Source organism: Myotis daubentonii, chromosome 4, assembly GCF_963259705.1.
Source record: "Myotis daubentonii chromosome 4, mMyoDau2.1, whole genome shotgun sequence".
Taxonomy (NCBI): domain Eukaryota; kingdom Metazoa; phylum Chordata; class Mammalia; order Chiroptera; family Vespertilionidae; genus Myotis; species Myotis daubentonii.
In genome coordinates this window covers 49,922,329-49,941,974 of record NC_081843.1, presented here as the reverse complement: position 1 = coordinate 49,941,974, position 19,646 = coordinate 49,922,329, and the positions used below count along the sequence as shown (strand labels likewise).

At 37.0% G+C, this 19,646-nt stretch overlaps 1 protein-coding gene across 16 annotated transcripts in view; it reads left to right on the top strand.

Annotated features, from left to right (window-relative positions):
• Positions 1-18,648, top strand: part of APC (APC regulator of WNT signaling pathway) — a 113,728-nt gene extending 95,080 nt beyond the window's left edge. For all 16 annotated transcript variants that reach the window (XM_059693887.1, XM_059693881.1, XM_059693878.1 and 13 more), the window contains 5 exons: positions 268-407; positions 959-1,036; positions 1,318-1,434; positions 6,269-6,483; positions 8,115-18,648. In XM_059693887.1, coding sequence (XP_059549870.1) covers positions 268-407; positions 959-1,036; positions 1,318-1,434; positions 6,269-6,483; positions 8,115-14,694 — 7,130 coding nt within the window. In that variant the 3' untranslated portion in view covers positions 14,695-18,648. The remainder of the gene's footprint in view (positions 1-267; positions 408-958; positions 1,037-1,317; positions 1,435-6,268; positions 6,484-8,114) is intronic.
• Positions 18,649-19,646: the final 998 nt, after the last annotated feature.

Below are 19,646 nucleotides of genomic sequence, written 5' to 3'. Positions count from 1 at the left end.
GTAAATAGAGTATAATGCTCATTTCACTTAGGCAAGGGCTGGAGGGTGGAGAAACTGGCAAAAAATGGGATAGTTGTCAGTTGTATTTTATAAACGTATTACACAAAAGTCCTATAACATTTTTTGTAGCTTGTAATTCTAAAGACAAATTTAAACCATGTATTCTCATTCTTGAGATTTTTTTCCCTAATATTTAAGTTATAAACTTGGTACCAGTTTGTTTTATTTTAGATTATTGTCTTTTTCCTCTTGCCCTTTTTAAATTAGGGGGACTACAGGCCATTGCAGAATTATTGCAAGTGGACTGTGAAATGTATGGGCTTACTAATGACCACTACAGTATTACATTAAGACGATATGCTGGAATGGCTTTGACAAACTTGACTTTTGGAGATGTAGCCAACAAGGTATGTTTTAGAAGATACATTTCTTAAGACATCTCAGGTATGATGAGTTAGTTTACTTCATACAAACTACTTTTCACTGGTTTTCTTTTTATCACTCTCCTCATTAAACACTGACTAAAAAAAACCTGTATTTCACATCCCACTATACATCCTTATTCATTTGGTTGTGTTATAATTAAACAAGAGCAAAAGATAGAACTCAGTAGTGGATTTATTTAATTGCAAAACATCTGGAAATCCTCATGACCAGTGTGTTACACACATACTGGTTGTTTCCAAATGAGAGAACTTTAAAAATCCTTTGCTTCTCATTTCTTATCATTTATTCACTTTGTTTTTCCAATTTGCCAAGAGAAGAACAGATAACAAATGATTAGGAGAGTATTTTTCTCTCATTTATGTAATCTGATTCTAAATCTTTCATGAGTAAAATATTAGCTATAATTAAAGTGGGACTAGTACAGCTGTATTTTAACTTTAGTAGTCAGAAATGAAGCACACCTTCAGGCTGCCTTGTGACTGACCCTCTGTTCCATGTCTGACTTTTGCAGGCTACACTCTGCTCTATGAAAGGCTGCATGAGAGCACTGGTGGCCCAACTAAAATCTGAAAGTGAGGACTTACAGCAGGTACTACTTAGAATTTGAATTGTTTTTCTCAGATATTAGCTGGTGAATATCCTGATTTAGATTAATTTAAGCTGTGGCTCAGTTTTTAGTATCTCATGTTTAAATTACAGTTATATTAACATCAGAATAAAGGAAAATAATTATAGGAATTCCTTTTGACATCATATTAGCATTTAAGAGGAATTTCTTAATAGATTCCTACTCTGCTAGCATTAAAAATAAAAAATGCAGACAGTATAAATCATTTTAATAAAAGTATTCTAAACTCGATTCATTTGCAGGTTATTGCAAGTGTTTTGAGGAATTTGTCTTGGAGAGCAGATGTAAATAGTAAAAAGACATTGCGTGAAGTTGGAAGTGTGAAAGCATTGATGGAATGTGCTTTGGAAGTTAAAAAGGTACCTTTGAAAACATTTAGTATTGTAATATGATTTCATCCTTAGATACTTTTTTGTCACCCTCTCCCACACAGATTTCCTAATTCTTGACCTGTTTATCTCATCAGTCTTTAGTCTAGACTACTCCAAGATCCTGAAGTATTAAGATGGAAAAGATTATACTGTAGCCTACTGTAAGTTAAACTTTCTCAGGCTCGCCACTGTTGACATCTTGGCCCAGATAATTATTTGGGGGGACTGAACTGTGCTTTGTAGGATGTTTAGCAGTATTCCTAGCCTTTACTCACTAGATGTCAGTACATCCTCCCCTCAGTCCTGACAGGCAAAAATGTCTCTAGATATTACCAAATGTTCCCCAGAAGGGAGGAAGGACAGAATCGCCCCCAGGTGAGAATCACTGGTATAAGTGTTGTCTCTGTTCTCTTAAAATCTCAATCCCCCACCCTAACTGGTTTTGCTCAGTGGATAGAGTGTCAGCCCGCGGACTGAAGGGTTGAGTTCAATTCTGGTCAAAGGCACCAATTCCCTGGCTCTGGCCGGGGTACGTGCAAGAGGCAACTAGTCGATGTGTCTCTCTCACATCAATGTTTCTCTCTGTCTCTTCCTCTCCCTTCCATTCTCTCTAAAAATCAATGGAAAAATATCATGGGGTAAGGATTAACAAAACAAAATAATAAATCTCAATCCCCCAAAGTTCTCAAATTTTCATGGTCAGCTTAGCAAGAAGTGATCAGACTCACTCAAGAGTGAGGAATCCCCAAATATTAATTTGTTTGTAAAAGGAAGTATGTCCAGGTGGATATCTATTTCAGAAACTAAGATTTTTTTAAAATTACTATTATTAAACTTGAAATTTGAGAGGGACTAAGCAAGTCTTCTTAGCTAATTCAGGTTTCTTTTCACCCAACCAGTCCTCCTGGAACCACAGCCTACATTTTCTTTCTTCAAAATGTTCTTTTCAGAAAAGGCAAAACATTTTGGTTTTTATTGTTTGTTTATTTATGTATTTTTGCTAAGTTATATTATTTTAAACCTGGAAAACCCAGTAAAATCAACTGAAAAGTGATTAGAAATAAGAAACATTTAACTAAATAACTGGCTATAAAGATAATATTCAAATATATTTAGGGTCTGCATGAAGATACCTTTAAAACACTGCTGAATTGGCAGAACACTGGTACTGATGCTGCAGAAAAGAAGATACTTGAATGGCCATTAAGTACTTGAAAAGATACTCAACAGCTTTAGTCATCGGGGAGAATGTAAATTAAAACCACAGTGAGATACCATTACACATGGTATATTGGTTAAAATTTAAAGATTGACCAAGTGTTGTCAAGAATGTTGAACAGCTGAAATTCTCATGCAATGCTGATGGGAATGTAAAATGATATAACCACTCTTTGGAGAACATTTGTCAATGTTTTTAAAGGTTAAACATATACCTACCTTAAAACACATTTTTTACTCTTTAAATATTTACCCAAGAGGAACAAAAATTTGCATTCACACAATAATTTATACACAGATGTTCAGCGATATTATTTGTGGTAGCCAAAAACTAGAACTAAATCTAATGTCCATCAACAGGTGAATGGGTAAACAAGCTGTGGAATATCCAAAATGGAATACTTTTCGCTATAAAAAGAATGAACTGAAACATGCAGTAACCTATAATGACAGAAATAGACCAGTAGTTGCCTGGGGTTGGGGTGAATTACAAGGAATTACTAGGAATTAAAGTAAATGTTTATTATCTTGATTGGAGTGATGGAAGCATCAAAGGTGATCAAATTGCACACTTGAAATGTGTGCAGTTTATTCTCCAGTTATACTTGAATAAAGTTCAACAAAAAAATGGTACTATACACATTTTAAGATTCCTAATTAACCAACCCTGCATGTTTTCAGAAAGAGTTTATGATTTATCTGTATTACGAGAACTTGTACTGCTGCTGAATACTTTATGACTTTATCATCTCTCAAGGACCTTAGAGATCTATGTACAAACTGATTGCAGCAAACCAAGCAAGCTAGACTTAAAAATACATCCTTCTGGGGAACATAAAAGAAGACTATCATAATAAGTGGAAAGACAAACTCTGTTCTTATAAAGGAAGAGTAGTACTTTAAAGATCACTTCTCCCTAAATTCATATATAAATTTTAAATGCAAGTCCAATCTTGGAAAAACTGGCCCATCAAAAGTTTACGATACCCAATTTTGATTTGGGCCTGCTTCTGGTTAGCAGCATTAAAATTGATTTGTTGCCTCTTTTTCTGCATTCAGTCATTGTGAACATTTCTCTTTCTCAGGTCATCATCTTTTCCTCATTTTCATTTACTACTAACGACCTAGAAAATCAGAACTACCTTTCATATTTCCCTTATATTCCATCATTTTAACTTCCTTCAGCTGGCTTTTACTCTGTTACACAATAGAACCTTTCCTTCACCCGCAGTCTGTGCCCCAAGTGTTACTGTTCACTCAAAGATGTTAAGTCTCTTTCTCTTGTCTTTTATATCTTCTTGACTGGATAGAGAGAAGAAAGCCTTTTATGTTGCATCTATCTATAGAAAGCCCTATTTCTTGAAAATTAAAAAAAAAAAATTATTCTAATTCCTTCATTTTCCCTTTTTCCTGTAACAGCCAAGACCCTGAAGTCACTTGCTCCATTTCTTAACTGGTATACCTCCTTCAGTCCCTCCTAATTCTTCTTCTAATTAGTAAAATCTAGATTTATACATTAACTTGGTTTTTTTTCTACCTACACCTATATTTGATACTTTATCACACACCTTATTTTGAAGCCCCCTCCCTTTGTTTTTGCCACCTGTAATTTTAGCCTCTAACCATTTGTTCTTGTTTCCTCTAATTCTAACTGTAAAGCTTCTTTGAAACAAAACCCTCATCCCTCTACAAGTAGTCTTACAGAGAACAACTTCTATTTTCCTATCTTCAGTTCTCCTCCTGGGCCAGTTGAAGTTTAAAAGCTCACTCTAGCCGAAACCGGTTTGGCTCAGTGGATAGAGCGTCGGCCTGCGGACTGAAAGGTCCCAGGTTCGATTCCGGTCAAGGGCATGTACCTGGGTTGCGGGCATATCCCCAGTAGGAGATGTGCAGGAGGCAGCTGATCGATGTTTCTCTCTCATCGATGTTTCTAACTCTCTATCTCTCTCCCTTCCTCTCTGTAAAAAATCAATAAAATATATATTAAAAAAAAGAAAAAGGAAAAAAAAGCTCACTCTAAACGCTTGCTGTTTTTTCTGTTCTCGGGATACTTTGAACGTCCCCCTTTATGTCAGTTATAAAATTGAGTTCTTATCCTTCTCACATCTTGATTGGTGAAAGCATTTCTTCCTGCCTTCTCATAAATAGTATCTAAAACTGTTCCTTGCCTGGCTGGTCTAGCACAGTGGTTGAGCATCAACCTATGAACCAGGAGGTCACGGTTCGATTCCCATTCAGGGCATATGTCCCGGTTGTGGGCTCAATCCCCATTGTCGGGCATGCAAGAGGCAGCTGATCAGTGATTCTCTCTCATCATTGATGTTTCTGTCTTTCTCTTTCCCTTCCTTCCTCTCTGAAATCAATAAAAATATATTTAAAAAATAAAAATAAATAAAACTCTTCCTAGATTGTTTCATTCATTGAATGTCCTGTTAGAGATAATACAGTGGCTATTTCTTAGTGTGGGCCCAAAATGTTTGCTGTGACATTCAAGACCTTTGACTTCTCTGACCTTAATTCCCACTATTCTCCAGAATGGACTTTTGATCTCCTCTCTGTCTTCTTTTTGTTCTTCAGTTCTTTCTTTCTGATTCCCATTTCCATGCCTTTCCTCATTCTATTTTCCCTGCCAGAAGAAACTGTCCCTGAGTGTACAGGTCTTCTACTAAGTTGCTCTCCTGCATGAAGTCTTTTATTTGATTAAATTTAGGTGGAAACTATCTTTCCTTTAGAGCACTTTGTTTCATGGAAATAGGTTTGCATCTTTTTTTCCCAAAGTAAGTTGTTAGCACCTTCAGGCAGGTATCAGTTTGCAATGTTTGTATCTTCTGGAATACCTCTAACTGTGATAGTGGAGTAGATTTCTAAGGCATATTTATTCCTTGATTTATTTGTAATAAGAGGAAAGACTAGCATCAGGGTCATGGCAGGTTTTGACCAAATATCCTTAATTATATATACAGAGTGTTTCTGTGGCAGTTATAATTTGAGAGTTTTCTATGATATTGTATACCAGCGAGTTCTGGTTTTGTAATTACTTTGTTTCTTTGAGAATTTTAAGGATTGGAGTTTTCCCAGTGTGCTTTCTTTTTAATAAGTTGTATTGTTATTTTTGAATCAACTACATATTATGTGTGTGTGTGTGTGTGTGTGTGTGTTATCCAACCAGAATGTTGTACATACTGCACTTCAACTTGCTTTTTTCATTTAATAATACTTATTAAATATCTTTCTATATCAACATATAGAGGTTTTTTTGTAGTTTCTTTTATCCTGATAATGTTATCTTTTCAGCATGCACATCAATTGTGTTGCTATTATAAGCTCTTAAGGTATGTGTGTACTGTCTAAACACTAAGAATAAATTTCAGGAAGGTTATTAGTTTAATGCTGTGTTCTGCTTTTATTATGGGGATATCAGTGACTTACTTCCATTCGTTATTTTATGAAAGTTTTTCTAAATGGGAAATTCCTGATAATTTACTAGTGAAGGGTGAGCAGCAGAGGACGGGGAAAAAAAATTTACTCAAAAGAAGTAAACATAGAAGTTATGAGGGACAAATTCCAACTCTAATTAGATGACACATAATTTGTTTCTTAATAGGAATCAACCCTCAAAAGTGTATTGAGTGCCTTATGGAATTTGTCAGCACATTGCACTGAGAATAAAGCTGATATATGTGCTGTAGATGGTGCACTTGCATTTTTGGTTGGCACTCTCACTTACCGGAGCCAGACAAATACTTTAGCCATTATTGAAAGTGGAGGTGGGATATTACGGAATGTGTCCAGCTTGATAGCAACAAACGAGGATCACAGGTAAATACAGAGTTTTATATTACTTTTAATTAGTGTACAATTAAATTGGTGTAGAATTCAGTCCCTCAAAAAGACCCATTTGTTTGGTGTAATTATGCAAGTTCTAAGCCAAATTATATTTATTGTGGTGAAAAAGTAACTATTTTAATTTCTAATTTACTCATTAGTAATAAAAGTTTATAGTATCATAAAGATGTCTAGAAATGAACAAATGATGGCTAAGAGGTATAATGTATCGATAGAGGAAAAAGTTAAAATCACAAAAATAAAACCTATAGATATGATCCAGATAATACAGTTGTTTACATTTTTCTAATGGTGTCTTAACATCAATAATCATATTATTTAGCCAACAGCCACTCATCCAGTCTACTAGACCTGTGATACCTAAGAGAGCACCTCAGATACAGAGCACACATTTTCAGAACTTGGGCTCTGTATAATGCCAACAAAAATATTAATATTTTTCACAGCATATTCATTTTATTCAACATTGTTCTTCTCTCGTTTTCAAACAGATCATATAGTACTTTTAGTAAAAGAACCACACAAATATAAACATCTTTAATTTTTTGATGTGTAAATTACAAGCCTTATAGCCCTTTCTGCTATACAAAGAAGTCTTTTTAAATTCAATAAGCACTCAGATGTCTGCTGGACTGCTGAAAGAAGACCATGTTAAAACTTTGTTGTACACCCTTGCCAATCACTTTTAAAGTCCACTAAAGCTGAATATTTTGTCATTAACTTCAGCTTACACTGCATTAAGTACCCTGTAGCTCTTCAAGTCCCAAAGTTCATGATGTTGATTCTCAATCCTTATTTTTATAGTTACCTCTAAGTGTTTTGAAAACCTTTCTTTTAATTTTAGAAATAATGTTTCCAGAGAGCATTTGTAAGGGGGATGGCAGTGTCACAGAATCTAGCCAGAGACAGCGATTGCTCTAAAAGTCAGTTTGCTAATCTGGGTGCTTACAGCATGCTCCTTGAATACATAAAGATCTATTGATTTACCACAAAGTCCCTTTCAGCAGGATACACTTACAGTCCTTACTGAGAAACTCTGTCACCCTGTAAATAAAGTAAATGTATCTGTTTAAGAAAAAGTTTAATAGGATATACAAAATTGATTAAAATGAACATTGTACTGCCCGGCCAGCGTGGCTCAGTTGTTGATCATCAACCTATGAACCAGGAGGTCACAGGTTCGATTCCCGGTCAGGGCACATGCCTGGGTTGCGGGCTCAATCCCCAGTAGGGGACGTGCAGGAGGCAACCAATCCATGGTTCTCTCTTATCATGGATGTTTCTATCTCTCTCCCTTTCCTTTCCTCTCTGAAATCAATAAAAATACATGTTTTTTAAAAATGAACATTGTACTTCTTTTAGCCTGACAGAGGAGTACTTTAAAACAATAAACCTTAAATGAACTAAGATAGAACAAAAGGAGATGTGGCATGCTTGGAATTTATAGTATAAATTGGTACAATTTTATTTTGCCTGTTTTTTGTTTGTTTGTTTGTTTCTTGCCTGTTTTAATAATTATATTTAGATTTAAATTTGTTTTTTATTCTTTTATTCATTGTTACTACAAACAGGTTCTGACCTTAATTTTGTGGTCTTTATTTCAGGCAAATCCTAAGAGAGAACAACTGCCTGCAAACCTTATTACAACACTTAAAATCTCACAGTTTGACAATAGTCAGTAATGCATGTGGAACCTTGTGGAATCTCTCAGCAAGAAATCCTAAAGACCAGGAGGCATTATGGGACATGGGGGCAGTCAGCATGCTCAAGAACCTCATTCATTCAAAGCACAAAATGATTGCTATGGGAAGTGCTGCAGCTTTAAGGAATCTCATGGCAAATAGACCCGCAAAGTATAAGGATGCCAATATAATGTCTCCTGGTTCAAGCTTGCCATCTCTTCATGTGAGGAAACAAAAAGCTCTGGAAGCGGAATTAGATGCTCAGCACTTATCAGAAACTTTTGACAATATTGACAATTTAAGTCCCAAGACATCTCATCGTAGTAAGCAAAGACACAAGCAAAGCCTTTATGGTGACTATGTTTTTGACACCAATAGACATGATGATAATAGGTCAGACAATTTTAATACTGGAAACATGACTGTCCTTTCACCATATTTAAATACAACAGTGTTGCCCAGCTCCTCTTCATCAAGGGGAAGTTTAGATAGTTCTCGTTCTGAAAAAGATAGAAGTTTGGAGAGAGAACGAGGAATTACCCTAGGCAACTACCACCCAGCAACAGAAAATCCAGGAACCTCTTCAAAACGAAGTTTGCAGATTTCCACCACTGCAGCCCAAATTGCTAAAGTCATGGAAGAGGTATCAGCCATTCACACTTCTCAGGAAGACAGAAGGTCTGGGTCTCCCACCGAATTGCACTGTGGGACAGATGAGAGGAATGCACTAAGAAGAAGCTCTACTGCTCACACACATTCAAACACTTACAACTTCACTAAGTCAGAAAATTCAAATAGGACATGTCCTATACCTTATGCCAAATTAGAATATAAGAGATCTTCAAATGATAGTTTAAATAGTGTCAGTAGTAGTGATGGTTATGGTAAAAGAGGTCAAATGAAACCTTCGATTGAATCCTATTCTGAAGATGATGAAAGTAAATGTTGCAGCTACGGTCAATATCCAGCTGACCTCGCCCATAAAATACATAGTGCAAATCATATGGATGATAATGATGGAGAACTAGATACACCAATAAATTATAGTCTTAAGTATTCGGATGAGCAGTTGAATTCTGGAAGGCAAAGTCCTTCACAAAATGAAAGATGGGCAAGACCCAAACATATAATAGAAGATGAAATGAAACACAGTGAACAGAGACAATCAAGGAGTCAAAGCACAACTTATCCCGTATATACTGAGAGCACTGATGATAAACACCTCAAGTTCCAACCACATTTTGGACAGCAAGAATGTGTTTCCCCATATAGGTCAAGAGGAGCTAGTGCTTCAGAAACAAATCGAGTAGGCTCTAATCATGGAATTAATCAAAATGTAAATCAGTCTTTGTGTCAGGAAGATGACTATGAAGATGATAAGCCAACCAACTATAGTGAACGTTACTCTGAGGAAGAGCAACATGAAGAAGAAGAGAGACCAACAAATTATAGCATAAAATATAATGAAGAAAAACATGTGGAGGAGCCTATTGATTATAGTTTAAAATATTCCACAGACATTCCTCCCTCACAGAAACCATCATTTTCATTCTCAAAGAGTTCATCTGGACAAAGCACTAAAACTGAACACATCTCTACAAGCAGTGAGAATACATCCACACCTTCATCTAATGCCAAGAGGCAGAATCAGCTCCATCCCAGTTCAGCACAGAGCAGAAGTGGTCAGACTCAAAAAGCCACCTCTTGTAAAGTTCCTTCTATCAACCAAGAGACAATACAGACTTACTGTGTAGAAGACACCCCAATATGTTTTTCAAGGTGCAGTTCATTGTCATCTTTGTCATCAGCTGAAGATGAAATGGGATGTGATCAGAGGACACAGGAAACGGATTCTGCTAATACACTACAGATAGCAGAAATAAAAGAAAACAGTGGAACTAGAGCAACTGAAGTTTCTGTGAATGAAGTTCCAACAGTGTCACAGCACATTAGAACCAAAAACAACAGACTCCCGGCTTCTGGTTTATCTTCAGAATCGGCCAGGCACAAAGCTGTTGAACTTTCTTCAGGGGCCAAATCACCATCAAAAAGTGGTGCCCAGACACCTAAAAGTCCACCAGAGCACTATGTTCAGGAGACTCCACTCATGTTTAGCAGATGTACATCTGTCAGTTCACTAGATAGTTTTGAGAGTCGTTCAATTGCTAGCTCTGTTCAGAGTGAACCCTGTAGTGGAATGGTAAGTGGCATTATAAGCCCCAGTGACCTTCCAGATAGCCCTGGACAAACCATGCCACCAAGCAGAAGTAAAACCCCTCCTCCTCCTCCTCTTCCTCAAACAGTGCAAGCTAAACAAGAGGTACCTAAAAATAAAGTATCTAATGCTGAAAAGAGAGAGAGTGGACCTAAGCAAGCTGCTGTTAATGCTGCAGTTCAGAGGGTCCAGGTTCTTCCAGATGCTGATACTTTACTACATTTTGCCACAGAAAGTACTCCAGATGGATTTTCTTGTTCATCTAGCCTGAGTGCTCTGAGCCTCGATGAGCCATTTATACAGAAAGATGTGGAATTAAGAATAATGCCTCCAGTTCAGGAAAATGACAATGTGAATGAAACAGAATCTGAGCAGCCTGAAGAATCCAGTGAAAACCTGGAAAAAGAAGCTGAAAAACCTACTGATTCTGAAAAAGACATATTAGATGATTCAGATGATGATGATATTGAAATACTAGAAGAATGTATTATTTCTGCCATGCCAACAAAATCTTCACGCAAAGCCAAAAAGCCGACCCAGAGTGCTTCAAAACTACCTCCACCTGTTGCAAGAAAACCAAGCCAACTGCCTGTGTACAAACTTCTGCCATCACAAAACAGGATACAAGCACAAAAGCATGTTAGTTTTACACCAGGAGATGATATGCCACGGGTATATTGTGTAGAAGGGACACCTATAAACTTTTCTACCGCTACATCGCTAAGTGATCTAACAATAGAATCCCCTCCAAATGAGTTAACTGCTGTAGAAGGGGTTAGAGCAGGGGCACAAACAGGTGAATTTGAAAAACGAGATACAATTCCTACAGAAGGCAGAAGTACGGATGAGGCTCAAAGAGGAAAAACTTCATCTGTAACTATACCTGAACTGGATGACAGTAAAACAGAAGAAGGTGATATTCTTGCAGAATGCATTAATTCTGCCATGCCCAAAGGAAAAAGTCACAAGCCTTTCCGTGTGAAAAAGATAATGGACCAGGTCCAACAAGCATCTATGTCTTCATCTGGAAATAACAAGAATCAATTAGATGGTCAGAAGAAGAAACCTACTTCACCAGTAAAACCTATGCCACAGAATACTGAATATAGGGCACATGTAAAAAAAAATACAGATTCAAAAAATAATTTAAATGCTGAAAGAACTTTTTCAGACAACAAAGATTCAAAGAAACAGAACCTGAAAAATAATTCCAAGGACTTCAATGATAAGCTACCAAACAATGAAGATCGAGTCAGAGGAAGCTTTACTTTTGATTCACCTCATCATTACACACCTATTGAAGGAACTCCATACTGTTTTTCACGAAATGATTCTTTGAGTTCTCTAGATTTTGATGATGATGATGTTGACCTTTCCAGGGAAAAGGCTGAATTAAGAAAAGGAAAAGACAATAAGGAATCAGAAGCTAAAGTTAACAGTCAGACAGAACTAACCATGAGCCAACAATCAGGTAATAAGACACAAACTGTTACAAAGCATCCAATAAATCGAGGACAATCTAATAAACCCATGCTGCAGAAGCAGTCCACTTTCCCCCAGTCATCCAAAGACTTACCAGACAGAGGAGCAGCAGCTGATGAAAAATTACAGAATTTTGCTATTGAAAATACTCCAGTTTGTTTTTCTCGAAATTCCTCTCTAAGTTCTCTTAGTGACATTGATCAAGAAAACAACAACAACAAAGAAAATGAACCTATCAAAGAAACAGTGCCCCCCGCCTCACAGGGAGAACCAAGTAAACCTCAGGCATCAGGTTATGCTCCTAAATCATTTCATGTAGAAGATACCCCTGTTTGTTTCTCAAGAAACAGTTCTCTCAGTTCTCTCAGTATTGACTCTGAAGATGACCTGTTGCAGGAATGTATAAGTTCTGCAATGCCAAAAAAGAAGAAGCCTTCAAGGCTCAAAGGTGATAATGAAAAGCATAGTCCCAGAAATATGGGTGGCATATTAGCAGAAGATTTGACACTTGATTTGAAAGATACACAGAGACCAGATTCAGAACATGGTTTATCCCCTGACTCAGAAAATTTTGATTGGAAAGCCATTCAGGAAGGTGCAAATTCCATAGTAAGTAGTTTACATCAAGCTGCTGCTGCTGCATGTTTATCTAGACAAGCTTCTTCTGATTCAGATTCAATCCTTTCACTGAAATCAGGAATCTCTCTGGGGTCACCATTTCATCTTACACCTGATCAAGAGGAAAAACCCTTTACATGTAATAAAGGCCCACGAATTCTGAAACCTGGCGAGAAAAGTACATTGGAAGCTAAAAAGGTAGAATCTGAAAATAAAGGCATCAAAGGAGGGAAAAAAGTTTATAAGAGTTTGCTTACTGGAAAAGTTCGATCTAATTCAGAAATTTCAAGCCAGTTGAAACAGCCCCTTCAAGCAAATATGCCTTCAATCTCTCGAGGTCGGACAATGATTCACATTCCAGGAGTTCGAAATAGCTCATCAAGTACAAGCCCAGTTTCTAAAAAAGGCCCACCCTTTAAGACTCCAGCCTCCAAAAGCCCTAGTGAAGGTCAGACAGCCACCACTTCTCCTAGAGGAGCCAAACCATCAGTGAAGTCAGAATTAAGCCCTATTACCAGGCAGACATCCCAACTGGCTGGGTCAAATAAAGGGCCTTCTAGATCAGGATCTAGAGATTCCACTCCTTCAAGACCTGCCCAGCAACCGTTAAGTAGACCTATGCAGTCTCCAGGACGAAACTCAATTTCTCCTGGTAGAAATGGAATAAGTCCTCCTAACAAATTATCTCAACTGCCAAGGACATCATCCCCTAGTACTGCTTCAACTAAGTCCTCGGGTTCTGGGAAAATGTCGTACACATCTCCAGGCAGACAGACGAGCCAACAGAACCTTACAAAACAAACGGGTTTATCCAAAAATGGCAGTAGTATCCCAAGAAGTGAGTCTGCTTCCAAAGGACTGAATCAGATGAATAATAGCAATGGATCTAATAAAAAAGTAGAACTTTCTAGAATGTCTTCAACTAAATCAAGTGGAAGTGAATCTGATAGGTCAGAGAGACCTGTATTAGTACGCCAGTCAACTTTCATCAAAGAAGCTCCAAGCCCAACCCTAAGGAGAAAATTGGAGGAATCTGCTTCATTTGAATCTCTTTCTCCATCTTCTAGACCAGATTCTCCCACAAGGTCCCAGGCACAGACTCCAGTTTTAAGTCCTTCCCTTCCTGATATGTCTCTATCTACACATTCGTCTGTTCAGTCTGGTGGATGGCGAAAACTTCCCCCTAATCTCAGTCCCACTGTAGAATATAATGATGGAAGACCTGCAAAGCGCCATGATATAACACGCTCCCATTCTGAAAGTCCTTCCAGACTTCCAATTAATAGGTCAGGAACCTGGAAACGTGAGCACAGCAAACATTCATCATCCCTTCCTCGAGTAAGCACTTGGAGAAGAACTGGAAGTTCATCTTCAATTCTTTCTGCTTCATCGGAATCCAGTGAAAAAGCAAAAAGTGAGGATGAAAAACATGTAAACTGTATTTCAGGAACCAAACAAACTAAAGAAAACCAAGTATCTATAAAAGGAACATGGAGAAAAATAAAAGAAAATGAAATTTCTCCCACAAATTGTACTTCTCATATTGCTTCCTCAGGTGCTGCAAATGGTGCTGAATCCAAGACACTAATTTATCAAATGGCACCTGCTGTTTCTAAAACAGAGGATGTTTGGGTGAGAATTGAGGACTGTCCCATTAACAACCCTCGATCCGGACGATCTCCCACAGGAAATACTCCCCCAGTGATTAACAGTGTTTCAGAAAAGGGAAATCCAAATGCTAAAGATTCAAAAGATAATCAGGGAAAACCAAATGTGGGTAATGGTAGTGGTCCCATACGCACCATGGGTTTGGAAAACTGCCTGAATTCCTTTATTCAGGTAAATGCCCCAGACCAAAAAGGAACTGAGGCAAAGCCGGGACAAAGTAATCCTGTCCCTGCAGCAGAGACTAATGAAAGTTCTATAGCTGAGCGTACCCCATTTGGTTCTAGCAACTCAAGCAAACACAGTTCACCTAGTGGGACTGTAGCTGCTAGAGTGACTCCTTTTAATTACAACCCAAGCCCTAGGAAAAGCAGTGCAGATAGCACTTCAGCCCGGCCATCTCAGATCCCAACGCCAGTGAATAACTCAAAGAAACGAGATTCAAAAACTGACAACACAGAATCCAGTGGAACTCAAAGTCCTAAGCGCCATTCTGGGTCTTACCTTGTGACGTCTGTTTAAAAGAGCTGAATTAATTAAGCTAAGAAAATTATGTGTTAATTACAATTGCTATGTAGAAATTTTGTTTCAAATGAAACTTTAAAAGACTGACAAATTTTGTAAATAGGTTTGATTCTTGTTAGAGGGTTTTTGTTCTGGAAGCCATATTTGATAGTATACTTTGTCTTCACTGGTCATATTTTGAGAGGCACTCTTGATAGTTAAGAAGAAAATGGTAAAGCCAAGTATATTTGTACAGTATGTTTTACATGTATTTAAGTAGCATCCCATCCCATCGTCCTTTAATTATTGCTTGTCTTAAAATAATGAACAGTACAGATAGAACATATGATATATTGCTGTTACCAATCATTTCTAGATTATAAACTGACTAAACTTACATCAGGGAGAAATTGGTATTTATGCAAAAAAAACCCAACATTGTTTTAGTCCTTGTGAGTCCATCTAACATCATAATTAATCATGTGGCTGTGAAATTCACAGTAATATGGTTCCTGATTAGCAAGTTTACCCAGCCTGCTTTGCTTTACTGCATGAACGAAACTGATGGTTCAATTAACAGTTCTGTGGTCACATGACGTGCATTAGCTAGCTACAGTGTAACAATTTAACACTTTTTGTGCTAAAAAAAAAAATCTGTGTTAATTGTAAAACATTGGATGAAACTATTTTACCTGAACTAGATTTTATCTGAAAGTAGGTGGACTTTTTGCTATGCTGTAACTTGTTGTATATTCTGGTATTTGAGGTGAGATGGCTGCTCTTTTATTAATGAGACATGAATTGTGTCTCAACAGAAACTAAATGAACATTTCAGAATAAATTATTGCTGTATGTAAACTGTTACTGAAATTGGTATTTGTTTGAAGGGTCTTATTTCACATTTGTATTAATAATTGTCAAAAGGGCCTCTTTTTAAAGCTTATATAATTTTTTTCTTCAAATTCTATGCATTAAGAGTAAAATTCCACCTACTGTAATAAAAACAATTGAAGCTGACTGTTGGCATTTAACCATTCCATGCATTGGCACTTAACCATTCCTGGAATTTATTTTTCTTTTATGTGATTAGCACTTCCTAATGTTTAATATTTATGGAGTTGATTTAAAACAAATTTATTTGATACCAATGTAAATTGCCTAGCACAGACCAGGCATTGAACATAACAGGCCCACATAGAATATTTCTTTTTTCTTAATAGAATTCTATATTTGAAAAATTGTTTATTCTTAGGTATAAGTAGTCTCTTCTAGTTATGTTCTGACTTGGAACATAACTGTCTTGTCCCTTCATCTTCTCCCTCTTGCTGCTGAGTCTGGAATGAACATTTTTTTAAGCATATTTTTATTAATTTCAGAGAGGAAGGGAGAGAGAGATAGAAACATCAATGATGAGAGAGAATCATTTATCGGCTGCCTCCTGCACTCCCCACATTGGGGATCAAGCCAGCAACCCTGGGCATGTGCCCTTGACCAGAATTGAACCTAGGACCTTTCAGTCTGCAGGCTGATGCTCTATCCACTGAGCCAAACTGGCTAGGGCTGGAATGAACATCTTTTATCACCCTGTATGTTGAGGCAAAATCCCAGCAACCAAATATAATCAGCATTTTGCCATTCTCAGAAAATGTAACATGAAACATCAAAGGTAGATGTGATACCATTAGAATATTCAAAAACCTATTTAAAGCCACTGCCTGTTGAGGAAAACTTTGTTTTTGACAGGCAGAGTTGTGGGAAAGGTGTCCTAGTGCCTCTTCATCTTCCCAGAGTTTGTCCTAAAAGATCAGAGGGTGAGGAAGATAAATACATTTGTTGAAATTTTATTTCTAAGGAGATTCATGCATTCCGCATTTGGAGAAGGAAAAAGATATTTAGGTACAGTGGGGCACTGGGAAAGAGGTGAGGAGGAATAAGCACATCTACCTTGTGCCCTTGGAATCGGATCATGTAGTTCATTATCTACCCATTACCTGTGTTTATCGCCTACCAGTAATGAGGCTGGTTTTCTAAAATAAAATGCCAGTAAATACAGAGCTATAATTAAAGCATTTTACTCCAAAATCCATACGCTTTTCTCTGCACCACTTTACAAAGATCTCATTTTACTGTTCTTTAGACTATATCTACATTTAATTTTTTTGTCAAATTTTAACTAAATAGTTGTGAATACTAATTTATTCTATTTATATTTTTCTTAGTCTGCCTTACCCAATAGGGATATGTGCATATAGGTCATATTTCTTTCCTCTTTTAGTCCTGATTTTCTATTTTTTTCTGATTTATTGCATACCAGTTTTTATAAACAACTTTTGAGTACTCTTATGGAAAGAAATGGGATGTAAGCCAATTAAAGTTAAATTTCCCTTTTCAAGTAAGAAAAAAAACTTGTCCTTTTCAAGTAAGGCAAAATATTATCAATGCTGGAAATGAAAAGAAGGGTGCCTTCCACACCCCAGGAAACTCAGGAATTCCTATAGGAAACACCTACTGGGAGAAGGGCCAGTCCATATTATCCATTGGGGGGGGGGGGGGGGGGAGTTGTTCTATGAGACCCTCTAGTTAGAGAATTAGTAAAGGGGCAAGTCCCAATTCTACTTTTAGAAGTTCACAGGGTGCTGCCATAACACCAGATATTGCTTGTTACTTAAATGGCATACTGAGCTTAGTTTTGAGGATAGTTAATTGTTGTGATGCCTGTTGAGAGAAATATCTAGCCTTAGACTGCAGCAAACCACGACGACAGTGGTTTTCAAGCCAGTGCATTTGAATCACCAGAAGTGCTTATTAAAACAGCTGGGCCCATACCCCCATCGTTTCTGATTCTGAGTGAGATCCAAGAATTTGCAATTGGCACAGTTCACAGGTGATGGTGCTGGTCTGGAACCACACTTGGAGAGCAACTGCCCTAAGTTACAACAAGGAAGCTCCTTAAGTGATTACCTTCGGTTCTAGTCATTCTTCACAACAACTGGACCTTTAATCTGACAATTATATAAACTTCCCTCACCTTTAGGCATGAAAGACTTGAATACTGAGCTATGCAATCTGATATAGCCCATCTCCACTCCCAATACTGGACAAATTTACCAGATTTGAACAAGAAATTTTATAGAAAATGACAGTCTGAAGGATCAGCTGCTGTTCCCTTTGAAGCAGTTATTGTAAAGGCAATTTCAGCAAGTATCTAATTTGTATTTGCAATAGAAGAGACTATGAAAAGGAACTTTGAAATTATTTCAGGTGAAAGGTAAATGTACCTAACTTGTTAATATACAGTGGGAGTGATTAACAACCCATTAACTATATGGCAAATTAGATTGGTATTTGAGAGTAAACTTTACAAGTTACCTGAGCACTAAAAGGAAAGTTAATGAGGGGAAATAATGAAATAAAACATAAGCCATAAGGATCAAATAGTACCATAAGTATAGTTTTTTAAAAATTGACAAATATTGATCATGTTACCACAAGATTAAGTAAAGGGATGAATCTGTTGCTGAGGATGGGAGCCAGTTGCACTACATTTGAATTTATGTTATCACTGGGTTTCTTCGTATCTAAGGAAAAGAATATGAGTGCCAGAAATGCAAAACCTATTGCCAGGAGCTGAAGAAAGAATTGAGTAGTCAAATCATTAAAATTACCGAACAGAAATAATTTTTCACAGGTCATGGTGGCTGAAATAGAGTATATAAATTATTTTTTAATTTCTAATAAGCATATTTTCCTTCTATTATGCTGACTTGAAAATACTGCTTTATAGTGTTGGAACCTATGGACTTTGACTCCGGTAAACAGTAGGTCATTTTCTTTTCTTGCCATTCCCCTAACTGTTCTGTGGTCTATAAAACTATATTTTGGTTTTTGTTAGGTCATCAATACTTCTTTCAACCTGTATGTTCTATGTGTATAATATTGTTCTTGGTGCTAAATATACTTTCTTTCCTCTGATATTCAGGATAATTCTTTCTCTATATTTGTGACTATTCGTTCATTTTCTTGAAGTTATGTGATTGTTACTATTTTTAAATTAAAAATACTCGTAATGTATACTAATGAAGGTGACCATTGAATATAAAGCAACATTGGTGAAAAACAACTGTGAGAACAATGTCAAACATAACCTGCTCCACCTACACCACCTTTGGAATCCAAACATTTAGCATCACTACTTGGTCACTGAACCACATACCCAGTCTTCTCCCTGACATAGGGGAAACTCATCATCAAATGACCGGTGACCAAATACTTGTATGGCCTGGCTTAAAGGAAAGCCTGGGACAATCAATTTGAAGAAAGAATCACATAGGAAATTTCTGGTTGGTGACTGAGGGCTGGAACTGAAAGATCTTACAGAGTTAAGGCCAAGGGTGATTATGTACGATTGGCATCATGAAGCTAAAACTAAGGGAAAACCAGCCAGTGAAGAAAGAGAAGGGTCAGATATGGAAGAGAGGCAGAGAGCAAGCTCCTGGTTTTCTCTCAGTCCCTGCCATTTATGAAACCTGGCTTTCCTTGGGCTTGTGTTGGGGCATTTATGAACTTTTAAACACACTTTGCTCCTTAAGTAAATTTGAACTAACAGAAAACCGTATTTAGACACATCTTAGTTAATTTCAAAGATAAAACTTTCTCCTCTTTCTGTGGGGGGAGAGGAATAGGTTGCCGACAAAAAAAGGGGTTGGCATCAAATTTCTTCTCTGCCATACTAAATGCCAAAAATGGAAAACAACAGTAAAACCATATTTGCAGCATTTGGAAGGGAATAGAAATGTTACCTAAGAATTCTGAAACCAGCCAAACTAGTATTTAATTTATCTGAAGTACTTCTATCATTCAGAATTTTTATTACAGTTATCAACAAGACCTTCCCTAGAAGACCAAATATGTTCGTTCATTTAAAGAATATTAAGTAGTCCAGGACTTGTATATGGGCCAAAAATTTATTC